Here is a 15,442-nt window from a genome sequence, read left to right as displayed (position 1 = left end):
CAATATCCGGAAGCCCAGGGTGACAGGTGCAAGCCGCCCCTGGGCAGCGTGGCTTGTCCAGCATGTCATCCCAGGCAGACAGACATTGATCCCCTTTGAATGACACCAGAGTTTAAGCCACCATTAAAGCTGATCATCTTATCTCTGTATTGTGGCATCATTCTTGGTGAAGGTAGGATACTGCTCAAGGTCAGGGTCATACTCTTGGGCTACATAATCAGAGAGCTCCTCAATGTCTCTTTTCATGTAGTCCAAGGAGGTACGTCTCAGGTCGTTTACACCAGCGTGGACAATGACTGAGTCATACTTGTACCTGCTGTTGAGAGACCTGAGTGCTTGCGTTATGTGGCGGATTCTAGCGCCCGACAGGCAGCTTACTGTGACCTTCTCCTTACTCAATCTGATGAGCGGGACGTCAGTGTGTCTGACTATGGGGTCACCAATGACGAGTGTGTCTGGCATTGTGTTTGGCCTTAAGGGCTGTGACTGTTTGGCACACTGACTGTGTGGTCTATGTGTTGCATGTGTTGTGTCCTGAGGTGGTAGTTGTTTGGGTGTCTGCTTTGGTGGCCTCTGCTGTTTTGGTAGATTGATCAGAGCCTCCGAGTATGTCTTTGTGTGTTTATGTGTATGATTTGAAGTTGTGATAGTACTATGTGAGACTGGGTATGTGGTGTGTGTGGTTACCTTCTCCTCCTGTCTGGTCTTGCCAGTCCTATGTTGAGAGAGCTCAGCCTCCAGTTTGGCTGTATAGTTGCATCTCTCGCATGTATTTGTGTTTTGTGGGAGAAGGAGAGGGTTGTCTGTATACATGAGGCAATTGTAACATTGCCTCAATATTCCCAGGTTCACCAGCTGAGCAGGAGAGGACACTAGCAACTGATCCCTCGACATGCTAGAAGGAATAGACAAAAAAACCTAAAAAAGACTCCGGGGGACGTGGGTGATTGAGAAAGGGGTTTTAGGCTGGTGGGGTACTATCTGTAATAAAAGTGCTATATCAAGGTGAAAAAGTACTGTAGGAGCAAGTGCTAGGCTTTTCAGATAGAGAATAGTCTACTTGGGAATCAAGTAGAGATGAACTATTTAGTTATAGGATACGCTGGTTAGATCAGTAGTATAGCTCAAGGAAGGCTGTTTTAAGGGAAAATTTGAAGAGTGGACTTTAGGTAGCCCGAATAGTTTAACCTTGATTAACCACCGCTGCTCTTGTGTGCTCCTGTGGCAACTCCGCGCTAAAGCGTGCTTTATAGCAGGGGGCTGGAAAAGACAGGAAATGACCCAAAATGGCCAATAAACTACAAGTTACTGCCTTAAACCACTCCTCTGATGACAAACAGGCAGCTCAGTACTCCCCACTCTCACTGGTGAGTAAAGAAACTTCCCCCTGACCAAACAAGGAAAATGGAGAAACAAGAACCAATAATAGCAATTGTAAGACTAGTCAGCTGATTCTTCTCCCTCCATATAAGCATTTGAAGCTCAGATAAACTGCACAAAGTGGCGACAGCCACCAAGCACAGCATCTTTAAAACGTGCTGAACCAGCTGGCTCAAACAGAGGCCAAACTAGCCTCTCAGTCATTGCATTAAAGCCACTAGGGGAGTAGGGATATTCAAAGATGGCAAAGATGCAGAACATCTTTAAGTAGCTTCTTAAGCAGCTAGAGCTGGGCCACAGTTCAGCCCTCTACAAGATGATGATTTACACAGATGCCACAGAAGCATTTCCTGACCAAGATAAGGGTGAACAAACCCTAGCTATTTAAAATTTTCAGAAAGAGAGGTCAGCGGCATTCCACAGTATTGGTTCTCTTTTTTGGGAGGGGGAGTTATCTGCCAGCAACTGTTCCTGGAACCTCTCCAGGGCAGTTCTGTTTTGAATGCCTCTCATAACTTAAGTGCCCCTCCAATCAAGTGCTTTCAGTAAAAGGAATGCTTTTTAATGTGGGTAGTAATTTTTACATTGAGTCACAGTGGGGGAGAAGGGAAGCAGTTTAGCTCAAAGGGTTTTCCCTTTTTATTAATTTTTTTCCAAACATTTGCAGGGAAGGAAACCAAAAAGCATCTCTTACTCCAAGTGGGTATTTAACAACCGTCTTTAAATACCGCTTCTTAATGTGCCTGCTGCAGCCCTGCTACTACTGGCATTAACAGCCCTGTACTCATGTTTAACCACAAGTTCAGATCATAAAGGCAACGTGAATATGTTTATATATTCTGTCACTTACAGTTCATCCGGTATTTCATAAGTTATATTCACTTTCTGCTTGAAATCTCCCTGGTAGTTCACTACAGAAGTCAGTTAATCGCTATAACAGTTGAACAATAAAACTTCCTGAAAAAAATGGTCCATTCTATGCTCTAATCACCGGAGACAGCTGAGCCACTGAGTCAACTTGGGAGCTCCTTGCAGCACCTAAAAAAACTATAGTTGACTACTTATTTGCAAATCTGTTTACAAGTCTCATGCTCCCTGTAAAATTTGTAGGTTTTTTTCTGGTTGAGCTGTTGAGAGTAAGGCTGGCTAGACAAATGCTCTCTTGAATGAAACCTCAAATGCCTGAAATACGGGAAGGTTCACAGATTTCAATGAGATCTAAATCTCTTATTAGAAATGAGAAATCTACTCCATGCTTCACTAAGCGTTTTCCTCAACTGTTTAACACTTGAGCAAATGAATCATTCAGAAGGTAGCCCAAAGAGACTGTCTAGTCATCACCCCCTTGGTACCCCAGGGGAAGGAAAGCAGTCCTAAATATGCTAGATCTTGAGTAACCAAGTCAGAATCTGCTGCTTCAAGGGGAAAATATTTTTTTTCCTTAGGTGGTGGGGTCATTTCTTGAGGTAAAGGGATGGGAAACTGGTTGGTTAGCCATGTCATGCAGTCACATTTTATGTGGACATTTCTCAATTAAAGTACCAGTCAGGTCAGATATCAGTAAAGCATGTGTCTAATCCAATATTAATCCCAGTAGATACAGGGCTGATGGGCATACTGGATGGTCTTTTACCTGCAGAAATGGGGAAGGTGTTTATTTTGGACAGTCTTTGAGCTGGCCACTAAATTACAATACTCAAGACTTCATCACAATCCTCAAAAAATCAAAATATGGATACCTTGCAAGGAGACTCATCTGTGTGATGTAGTCTGAATCGGAACTTACATGGCACCACTTGCAGATTCCTGGGAACCTGCATTTTCTGAAGCCCGACTAGTGATCAAAATGCAAATTTTCTGTGTGTCCTCTAGAGGGGCTAACACAGGTGAGGACCTAGTAAATAAAAACAGCAGGCTTGGAGGCAAGATGGTGGCTGCCCAGATGGGAAGGAGTGGATTCCCCTTGACCCACTGTACTCCAAGCACCACCAACAAAACAAGATCTCATTAAAGGAAAAGCAGTGCTCAAAGGAAGCAACAAGACTTACAGGTTTGAAAAAAAAAAAAAGTCATAATAAATGTCAATCTTTCAATGGAATTTGTATTCTGCATGTACATTTATTGCTGATCTTTTCAAGGGATAAAAACATTTACATTCAACACACACAATCTCACACACACACACACACACACACACACACACACACACACACACACACACACACACACACACACACACACACACACACAATCACACACTAAACAATTTGGAAAAATGTAAGCACTTAGTTTCTGCAAGGCTGCTAAATGGGACCAAAACATGAGCGAACTTCTTGTGACAAAAAGTAACTGGATGTTGTGCAAGCTCCCCATCCTTTTAGCTGAATATTAGGCTGACATCCTTGGTGTATAAAGAGTGTGTTTCCACTCTGGGAAATTCAGAAGCTTTGGAATACAGGCTGAATATCCGCCTGTGGCCAATTTCCAACAATCCTTATGTATGGTTATCTGTTACTATATATTCCTTGGCTTTCAGTTTATTTAAAACTGTTTACCATGGTGGAACACTGATCAAACAATGACCAACTGCAGTCTAACTGTTTCAAGAGCTCTTTAATCCATGTTGTCTGTATCACCACAAATTTCTTGCTCAGCTCACTGATCCACAAGATGCCACAGAAACTATTCTGATCATGGCTAAAGTTCATACACCTGCCTCACCCTACAGGACCATTAACATTTCTACAGTATTATAGTCACCATCTGTGATCCTTGGGAAATGCACTACAAGTTATACTAAAGGGTGAAACAACAGCCTACCTGAAGGAAGTGGTGATTTTCCCAGTATTTTATCCAGAAAATAAACAAGCTGGTACGTTCTCCAGGGGTTGATGTCCACTGCTTGAATTTTATTCATTTGTAAAGGGTCAGCTGCCCATAATACAGCCAAATTGTCTGCAGGCTTCATAAGGGAGTCTCCAGGTGAGAGATCAGGAAGATATGGAGGCCAGCCTGATTTATTCAGCCATGTGTCAAATTCTTTCCCTGTAAAATTAAACAATTTATGTTTGCTTAGCATGAAAACTTGGCTGGTCTACAAACGATCTTTGTTCACAAACAGTCAGAGGCACTTGCACATACATGCTAAGATCAACAAGTTTGAGTCTAAATTGATGTTAAAAAAAATGAAGACAGCATATAATATAAATGAAAATGGACGAGCAAGCAGGACAGAAACACAGTAAACCCTTAACCAAGTGTCAATTCAAGCAAAGTTTTGCAACAATCTCAAGCTTTACTTGCTAGTTCTAAAAAAATGAAATGCAAGTGCTACTGCAGATACTAGTCCAATGCGTTTTAGTGCTTTATACCATACATTCTATATACATGTCTTAAGATACATGTGCTTGAAGCAAGAGAATATTAATATTTATGAGTGTGTTGTACTTCCTTCTTGTATCACTGTAAAATGCTAAGTGTGTATTGTATTGCTTTTAGAATTTGTCACCTGATGGCCCAAGTCATGCCTGAAAAGGATCACTGGACCACACTACCCATCCACTTATGATAGAATGAATGAATAAATAAATTAAAAGTAGCATTTGATAACTTGCAACCCTCCATCTACTTTAGCTAAACCTTGATATTTTGGCCTTCTATAGCCCTCTCCTACCTCCAGTACTGTACACCCAAATTCTGCATACCTTTTCCAACCAATCCATGACCTTATGATTAACCTCCCACAAACAACTCTGCTTACTCATATCCAACAAATGCACCTCTCCACCTTAGCCTCCCATTACCAGAGGTTACATGAAGCTTGGCATGCTCCATACACCAAGTTTTCCACTTCTATTCCCTCTCCACATAAACAGTCAGATGCCCACTGCCAAGCCACATGTGCCATATTCTCTAGAAGCAGACGTAGGCATTGAGCAAGGTGCACCACTATCAGTGTTATCAGCCCAGCCATGTCAGTATTACAAACATCCCCAACTTGTAACTATCTGTCCATCTTGGGGCAATGTAGCAATTGCCTCATGTACACACACAACCCTCTCCTTCTAACACCAAACACTACAAAGTACAGTTGTGTACACTTACCATAAATGTAGATGCTCGAGTGTCTTCACTGATGCAGTCATCACTGTAGGGTTCTCCCCTGCTGGCAGGCAGTCCTCGGTCGGCCAGAATCCCAAACTCTGAGTCCGGCGTCGGCGGCTCAGCCATGCTCCCTGACGTCAGTGCGCCAGGAGTACAAAGCTGGCAGCCGACGCCATGTTCTCCAGTTTTTCTTGCCCCAGATGTCAGGAGTTCCAAAATGAGTATAACCCCATACCCTTTGCAAATACACCTCAGAAGAAGGGTGAAGAAGGGAACCACACAAAAGAAAAAATAAGAGGGGACAGGAGGGAGGATTTCAGACTGCAACAGTGAAGACACTCTAACATCTACATTTATGGTAAGTGTACACAACTGTACTATGTTAATCGTGTTTCACTGTTGCAGTCATCACTGTAGGGTTGAATCCCAAAGCAGAAGAAAAGGGAGGTGGTCATAAATTAGAGGGGGCAGCTAAAAGGCAAAGCCTGCCCTAGACTAGAGGTAGATTGTAGTGCTTAGAAAAAGTATGCACCGAACTCCAAGTTCAGCTTCCAAAATGTCTTTGGTAGGTACTCCCCAGAGGAAGGCAGCTGAAGTAGCAGCAGCCCTGGTAGAGTGAGTCCTAATACTTCCTGGGATTTATTTTCCATGGTGAGAGTAACAAAATCTGATTCCATGAGTGATCCATTTAGAAATGGTCTGTTTTGAAATGGCTTTGCCTTGGGAACTTGAAGCATAAGAAACAAACAATTGCTCTGTTTTCCTGATGTTCTTGGTTCTGTCTAGGTAAAAATGAAGTTGTCTGTGTACATCCAAGGAATGCAAGATCCCCCCCCCCCCCTATTTTGAGGATTGGGGAAAAAAGTTGGCAGGTCAATAGTTTGATTTAAAGCCACTTTGGAAACCACCTTAGGCATGAAAGTAGGATTAGTCCTTAAAGACACCCTGTCTTGGTGAAAAATAATATAAGGTTCCACAGCCATGAGAGCTTGCAACTCCGAAACTCTCCTGGCAGAGGTCAGAGCCAACAGGATGGCTGTCTTCCATGATAAAAACTTGATGTCAGATGTGGCAGCAGGCTCAAAAGGAGATGAAGTGAGTTTATCCAAAACATAGTTGAGATCCCAGGCAGGAATGGGTGGAGATCTAGGAGGCCTTAAATTATTAGCCCCTCTGTGAAACTGTCTCATGAGCTGCTGGGAAAAGATTGGAGGGTCTGTATTGTAATGAGCAGTGATAGCAGAGGCATGTATCTTTATGGAAGAGAAGGAGAGACCCTTATGTAATAGGTCTGTCAGGTATAGTAAAATCAGAGGTATATTAGGAGTAAGAGGAACCAAATCCTGAGCATGCATCCAGGTGCAAAATCTTTTCCATTTTCCTGCATAAGATTTTCTAGTGCTAGGGCGTCTGGCCTCTAAAATGACATCCATAACCTGCTTGGGTAGGAGAGAATTAATCATAGACCCTGGATTAGCCAGGCAGCCAGGCTGAGAGTTTTGACATGAGAGTGTAGAACCTGACCCTGGTGTTGGGACAAAAGGTTTTGAGTCTGAGGTACAACCCAAGGGGGCTCCTGAGAGAGGTTTTTCAGTGTTGGGTAACAAAACTGTCGAGGCCAATTTGGGGCCAGTAAAATTATCATCTTGGGCTTGTCCTGCTTGATCTTTAATAACACCCGTGGAAGAAGAGGTAGAGGCGGGAAGGCATACCCAGAGAGGTTCCCCAACTGAATGATAGTGCATCCACTTTCCATGCTAGCTCATGGAATGTCCTTGTGCAAAAAATCTGTAGTTGATTGAGGGGGGGATGCAAAAAGATCCATGTGCGGGCACCCCCAGACTGCTGTAATCATCTTGAATATTTCGGTGTCCAGCATCCATTCGTGTGGGTCTGACAGGTTCCTGCTCAGACTGTCTGCCAGGATGTTTTGTTACCCTGGTAGATACTGAGCTTGTTGGTCCACTTTGCAAGCTTGAGCTGTGTTCCATATGGCTAGTCTGCAAAGGGGGTAGGAGTGTGAACCCCCTTGCTTGTTTATGTACCACATAACTGTGGTGTTGTCTGTCCGTATCAGTAGTTGTCCTGGTTGTAGAAGATTCCTGAAGGCCAATAGAGCGTTCTGAAAAGCTAACATTTCCTTTAAATTGATACGCAGGTGCTCCTGATCCTTTGTCCAAAGGCCCTGTAGACATTTTCCCTGCAAATGGGCTCCCCATGCGTAATCTGAGGCGTCCGTGGTTAGTATCTGGCTGGAGGCAGACTGAAGGCTTTCCCTTTGTTTTGAATACATGCCTTGGTCCACCAAAGGAATTCCCTTTGTAGACAAGGCAGGACGGTGATCTGTGTGTCTAGACTGTGGCAATGCTGGGACCATACACTTTTTAGGTACCACTGTATTTTTCTCATATGTAGTCTTGCATATGGTACGAGAAGGATGCAGGAGGCCATGTAACCCAAAGCCTGCAGGAATTTCCTTGCAGACAGCTGAGTTAGTGACGCCACGGTTTTGAAAGTTGAAGCCAGCTGTAATTGTTTTTCGGATGTCAGAAATGCCATCTGGGTTGCTGTGTTTAGAAGAGCACCCAGAAAAATTATCTGTTGTGAGGGTATCAAATTTGACTTTATGTTCACAGTGAATCCCAGGAACTTGAGAAGATTCTGAACAATCTCTAGATGCTGGAGTAAGACATCCTTGCTGTCTGCTTGAATAAGACAGTCGTCCAGATAAGGGTAAATTTGAATTCCCTTGAGTCTGCAATAAGCTACTACTGGTGCCAGGCATTTGATGAAGACCCTGGGCGCAGTAGACAATCCAAAGGGCAGCGCAGAGAATTGTTAGTGCCTCGATCCGGCCTTGAACCTGAGGTATTTTCTGCACTCCTGTCTCATAGGAATGTGTAAATAAGCCTCCTTTAAATCCAATGTTACCATCCATGCATTTTTGCTCAACATTGGAAGTAGCTGCTGCAGAGTAAGCATCTTGAATTTTGGTATCTCCAGGAAAGTGTTCAAGACTGACAGATCCAGGATGGGTCTCCATGAATTTTGCTTTCTCGGGACTAGAAAGAGTCTTGAGTAAAAACCTTGCCCCATTTCTGAAAGTGGAACCAGTTCTATGGCCTTCATAGCCATGAGGGCTTCCACCTGGTTTAAGGCCTCTAACCATTGATGTTTTGGTAGATCCGGCCATCCGTTTGGTCTTGGTAGGGTATGAAAATGGAATTTGTAACCTCTTGAAACCACATCCAGAGCCCACTTGTCTTGGGTTATGTAAGTCCAATTTAGGTGAAAAAGAGAGAGTTTTCCTCCGAGAGGGGCTTCCAGGCAAGCCCAGCAGAGGGAGACATTGAACCTGTTTTCTATGAGTTTGAGGTCTGTCCTCTCCACCCCTAGGGGTGGAAGCCGCCCACTGTCTTTGTCTGTAGGAGGTCTGCGTTTGGGGCCTTCCTCTGGAGCGTCTGTATCTACCTCTCTGAGGCCTGTCTGAATTGGGAAAGGACCAATTTTTAGTTGGCCAATTCCTACTAAATCTGGGGGGCTGTACTTGTAAGAAATCCTTAACCATTTGCATGGATTTTGCTTTGTCACCTCTTCAGCCTTAGATCCAAACAGAGCATTATACTGAACAGGAGCATCCAATAACTTGGCTTTCACTTGATCAGGCAAGTTTTGTTCCTTTAACCAAGCATGTCTTCTACCTACAAGAAGACTCCAAAGCATCAAAACCACAGTGTAAACCATGCTTCCCTACCTGTTCAGTGGTATGCATTAAATCATGTAATTCCTTATTATCTGCACAAGCGGAAATGGAAGCTAGCTTTTGTTTCAAAACAGACAGTAGAAATTGCTGGTATTTTAGCATATGAAATTGACAGTTTAAAGCCCTAATAGATAAAGTTGAAGAAGTGTACACTTTTTTGCCCCATCTCTCTAAAGCTCTGGAATCATCTGTGGGAATGGGTTTTTAGCAGAAGCGGCCTTAACCCCCTTAGGGCCCTGAGAAATGGTTACAGGATCAGCAGTAGGATTCTTGTATAAGAACTGGTGAGAATCAGGAACCCTATAATATCTGTCTGGCTTAGCAGGAGCTGGAGGAACAGAGTCAGGAGATAAGTTAGCCTCCGAAAAGGCATCATCCACAATATCCAAAATAGGGGGGGTAGCCAGGGGTCTATGTTGGGGAAGAAGGAAATCCCTGAGTCTTTTCTTAGATTTCGAGTACTCCTGTCCTTCCCAGTGAAAATGTTCCCTCATTTCGTTTAAAGTTTCCCCAAATGAAAAATCCTCAGGTGGAGAAGCTGAAGGAATGGATTCCTCAGCATCAGAATCCTCATAAGGAGGGAAAGAATAATCCTGGTCAGAAGAAGACACTGAAGAAACATATGCCTGATCAGAAGAGTCATAATACAATTCCTGCCTTGGCCTTTTATCTGGTGGGGGATGTGAACCCCTAATCATGGTAAGTAAGTCCTCCGCCATCTTAAGTAACTGTTTTTGGGACTTGGGTCCCGGATCAGAAGAGGCCTGGGCTGAAGTCTTAGATTTTGAAGGAGTCTTTGCCTTTGGCTTTGATTTATCAGAAGCTGTGTAGGACTGAAAACCCCCTCGGAAGCCGGTACCTGCACAGCGGCTCCGGACCCATCCGAAGGAGCATTGTCCGAAGGTCCTGCAGCTGAAATATTCAAAGGCCTAGTTGGCTCCTCGTGGGAGCCCGTTTCGGCCATTGGTTCCAAAATAGCCGACAGGGGCTGCGAAAGCACCTCACTGATGACGGCCGAACCTGAAGCTGGCTCTGCTTGTAAAACGTAGTCTGTTTTGGACCTCGGAGGCCTGTCTTTATCCTTGTGTCATTTGTGAACTCCGGTAGTCGGAAGCGTGTCCGACGACATTTTGTAATTAAATCGTCTACCGAAATAATGAAAAGCAAAATCATACCTTCGTTTAATCGTACGTTGGTTAAATCTAGCACAAAACCGACAACTAGCTACGTCGTGGTCAGGGCCTAAGCAAGGAATACAGTAAGAATGGAAATCCTTATGAGGTATTTGCTTCCCACAAGAAATACAATTATTAACTTTTTCTGACATTGGACTGGAGCAAGAAAAAAGTTTCCCCAACGGGGTACTTAGCTTTGAGTAGAAGAAGTAAGTCTTCGGAATGAAGTACGTAAAAAATTTGTCAGGAGTCAGCCGACCGGCACTTGTGAACTGCTTTCACCGCATGGCAAGAAAGACTGGAGAACATGGCGTCGGCTGCCAGCTTTGTACTCCTGGTGCACTGACGTCAGGGAGCATGACTGAGCCGCCGACGCTGGACCCAGACTTTGGGATTCTGGCCAACCGAGGACTGCCTGCCGGCAGGGGAGAACCCTACAGAGATGACTGCAACAGTGAAACACGAACATCCTGCGAGAGATGCACTTATCTAGCCAAACTGGAGGTAAAGCTCTCTCCAACCAAGACCAAACTCGACAGTCAAGAGGAGAAGGTAAACACTTGCACCACACCATACTCATCACATAGTCCCTCTAAACCTACACCACAAAAATTCACATATAGAAACACAAAAACATTTCCGGAGGCTCTCAATAATAATCCGCTCAAGCAACAGAGACCTCCAAAGCAGAAACGCAAGCAACCCCCCTCCAACACAACCCAAATGACACACAGCCCACAGACTCAGTGTGCCACTCAACCACAGCCTATAAGGCAAAACAACGTACCAAACACACTAGTCATAGGTGACTATAGTGAGGCACACTGCTATCCCACTCACCAGGCTAAACAAGGTTATTGTCAGCTGCCTGTTGGGTGCCAGGATCCACCACATAACCCACGCACTCAGGTCACTCCACAAGTACAAATATGACTCTTGTCACGGTTCATGGTGGTGTGAATGACCCGAGATGTACCTCCCTGGACTACATGAAGAGAGTCATGGAAGAGCTCTCTGATCTTGTAGCCCAGGCAGGTATGACCCTAGCCCTGAGGAGCATCCTGCCATCGCCCAGAATGATACTGCAGTACAAGGACAAAATGATTGACTTCAACAACTGGCTAAGCTTCTGGAGTCATTCTAAGGGGATCCAGTATCTGTCTGCCTGGGACAACATGGTCAACAGACAACAATGCTTTGCCAGAGATGGCCTGCACCTGTCGCCCATGGGATTCCGGATACTGGCGAAGGCTCTTTCCACCCCTATAGTGCCGTTTTTAGGCAAGGTTCAAATGACAAATTCACCACCGTAACAGGAAGAGGCAAGCAAAAACTGAAGGTAATGCTACTCAATGCTAGAAGTCTAAATCTCAAAATGCATTCCCTCAAGGCACTCTAAAATGGAGAACATAGATATCTGTGCAATGATTGAGACCTGGCTCAAGACTCCAGAGAGCACCCCTGCATACCAGGTTCTAACTCGTACCAGACTTTTCAGGTCATCTAACCTGGACCGGAACACCAAAGGCAGAGGTGTGTCCATATTCATTAAGGATATCCACACCTCCAGGCTAGTTGCTCAGCATAATGCATCCAAGGTTATCCAAGTGCAACTAACTCTGGGCAAAACTGCAACCCAAACTGTAGCTTGCTATAGATCCCCCACCATGTCCCAGGATTCCCACTCCTCTTTTCTTGATATACTGGAAAATATTAGGGCTCAGCCAAACATCCTAATAATGGGTGAATTCAACTACCTCACCGTTAACTGGGAAAACTACTCATGTACCAACTCCTTCGCTCAACACTTTCTGGAATTCATAAATTCCAATGCCCTGGATCAACTTTTCCACACTCCCACCAGGGGCAACAATATCCTAAACCTAGTAATTACCAACATGAGTGACCGGTGTTCCACATCTGAAGTCAATTCCTCGTTGGTAAAACCTGACCATAAGCTAATCACCCTAGATATCCACATCCTACACCCACCCTCCCCATTAATGAAACCATGGTAAAACATTTCTTCAAAGCCAACTTCATGCTTCTTAAGATCATGCTTCTTAAGACAGAAGTGGCGAACTTCATGACACCCATGCAGATGGACAATACAGTTACAACTGCTGAATCCTACACAAATGCACTCTATAAGCACTTACATGAGTGCATGGATAGTGCTATCCCAAACAGAACCAAGATGCTATCCTCCAAAAAAGGAAGCCAATCTGGTAGTCCCCTGCCATAAACAAACTCTACAACAGAAGGAAGAAACTGTTGCAATAGAGAGTAAAATCCCATGAGTGGAGAAGCTCCCTGGTCAGCCTCAGTAAGAAGCTGAGATCCCTTATAAGATCCTCCAAAGCTAGCTATGAAAACAAAATTGCCACTGATTCCAAGGACAACCACAAAGCATTCTATAGCTATGTCAAGAATCTCAATGGCAACACCCAGATCTGCTCTGAGTTACAGCACAATGGCAAGAAAATTACAGAACCAACTGATATTGCCAACATCCTGGCAGATAGGTTCAGTGCCAACTTTAACCCCCTCTCACCCCCTAAAGGGCCCATATCTATACAGGAAGAATGCAGAGTCCCTGTAATCACAACTACGCAGGTAAAAGCTGCACTCTCTAAAGCCAAAAACACAGCATCCATGGGACTGGACAACATCCCAGGCTGCATTTTACACGAACTTCAGAATGAACTGGCTCTCCACCCAAGCACCATGGTCAATCATAGCCTCACTTCAGACTTTGTGCCTACTGAATGGCACACACCAACAGTTATCCCACTCCACAAAGGGGGAGCCACCACTGATCCCGGGAACTATCGTCCTTATTAGCCTGATGAGCCTGGTCTGCAAGGCCATGGAAAGTATCATCATGGAACTCAAACAAAGACATTGGTAACCTCCAAACTCTGGACCCCACCCAGTTTGGGTTTGTGAAAGGCAGAGCATGCCTCCTGAATCTGATCGACTTCTTTGAGGCAGTCACCAAAGCCGTAGACGAGGGTAAGGTGGTTCAGACAGCCTATCTTGACTTTGCCAAGGCTTTCAACGTCATCCCCCATTCTGGAATTATAGCTTAACTCACTAAACTAGGTATAAATCCCTACGTCACAAGATGGGTTGCCAACTGGCTCACTGGCAGAACCCACACAGTAAAAGTTGCAGACTCCAAATCTGATTTCAAACCAGTGACAAGTGGAGTACCACAGGGTTCAGTCCTGGGACCTCTCCTGTTTGGTATCTACTTCTCTGAAGTACAGGTCAACACAGAAGGCCTTTGGCTAATGAAGCTCGCAGATGACTGCAAACTAGGAGCCATAGTAGAGTCCCTAAATGATGTGGACATCCTACAGAAGGGCCTCATTAAGAGATGCCTGGTGTCAGAGCCATGGCCTCAAGCTCAATGCCAAAAAGTGCATGGTCATCCCCTTTGGTAAAAACTATGTACCCATGAACTACCACATAAAGTGATAGTCTACTTAATGCCGAATGTGTGATAAGAGACCTTGGGATCCAGGTGGACAGTAGTCTCTCCTTTAATAATCACATCGCCACAGTAGTCAGGAAATCCTTCTATGTGGCACACCTCCTCACAAAATGGTTCATACAGGAAAAAAACAGGTCATTATTCCCCTCTACTCGACACTCATTAGATCCACTATAGAGTACAACTCCCCTTTTGGAATGTACCTAACAAGACATCTGCATCAGCTGGAAAGACCACAGAAGTACCTCACAAAGAGGATTACTGGCCTCAAACAGATGCCCTACACTGACAAGTCTCAAAAAACTCCAGCTTTACTCCATAGCTTATCACCTACTCCGAGCTGTTCTCTGCCTAACATATAAAGCTATGTCAAACCCAGAGCTGTAGGACATGCTACACCTAAAGAAATCCCAATCCCTCCGAGCTACACGCTCCTGGGACTTAAACCTTGTCACCATAATAAACAGGACATGCTGGAAAGATAGATTCCTGCCCCAGAGACTTCCCATACTCTGGAACAAGCTACCCATCTATGTCAAGCAAAGTTCCTCATTAGCACTCAAGAAAAATCTTGAGTGGATGGAAAATAGGAAATGCACCCCAGGGATCACTTCTGTGGCTCTGCTCAACAGAGGCACAGGAAAATAACTTTTGTGGGTGGCGTAACCAGGGAACCTTGTTGGCTAGGCTTACTTAGGCCCTTGGGCAGACAGCCTAGTACCTTCCTATGAACCTAAAACTTTTGCATCATGTTACCACCCATCAAGTTCATCTACCTTGTCTCTTAAGATCAAGAAAACTAAGCTTTTTTTTTTTTTTTTTTTTTTTTATAAATTATCTAGACTAAATGCTGCCCAATCTTCTTGTCCATTCTCAGTGGTACAACTGACTTGGATTTATGGAAGCAAAACCATGGCACTTCTCCAAAAAAAAAAATCACAATTTTTAGCATCAGAGACAATAGTTTCCTTACACTTTCCAAAACATGCATGCAGTCATTTGCAAATTTAAATGACCACCTCATAGCCCTACTTCCAAAACAAGGACATCTCCTTAATTCTTTGTTTCGGAGACAACATAATCACAATGGTGATCATCAGGAATAACGGGAGATGAAAATTACATAATTAACACAGTGATGAAGCTGAGTGATCTGTGCATACGCTCTTCAATCAGAAGGATTTAGCTACACACTCAGGATAGCTTAGTACCCACAATATCCATACCTCCAACTCCTCCCTCACTCCCATAATGCTGTTCTCTATATCAAGACCTGAAATGCCATTCACATGTGAGTAAGAGAAAGCTTACAAATTTCATATTCCATAGAGCAGTTAAATGAAACTTATGCACTCACCATAACAATAGATCTTTGTTGTTTGTTTCAGTCTAGTTCAACCTGTGGGAATTTGGATCAGACACTGGACAATTCTAAAGCTCAGATATGACACTGGGCAATTCCAAGGCTTCCATCCTGTCTTGGTTCTGCTTCTCTTACCCATAAGCCCCTGCTCCTCCATC

The 15,442-nt window shown here is 44.2% G+C and overlaps 1 protein-coding gene across 1 annotated transcript in view; it reads right to left on the bottom strand.

Annotated features, from left to right (window-relative positions):
- Positions 1-15,442, bottom strand: part of LOC122806339 (arginyl aminopeptidase) — a 292,458-nt gene that overhangs the window by 74,517 nt on the left and 202,499 nt on the right. The window contains exon 9 of the mRNA XM_044076669.1: positions 4,201-4,425. Coding sequence (XP_043932604.1) covers positions 4,201-4,425 — 225 coding nt within the window. The remainder of the gene's footprint in view (positions 1-4,200; positions 4,426-15,442) is intronic.

The sequence above is a fragment of the Protopterus annectens genome, chromosome 7.part0 (genome assembly GCF_019279795.1).
Source record: "Protopterus annectens isolate FY-2018-M chromosome 7.part0, PAN1.0, whole genome shotgun sequence".
Taxonomy (NCBI): Eukaryota; Metazoa; Chordata; order Ceratodontiformes; family Protopteridae; genus Protopterus; species Protopterus annectens.
The sequence above is the reverse complement of the archived record's forward strand: the minus strand, read 5'-3'. Positions and strand labels throughout refer to the sequence as shown.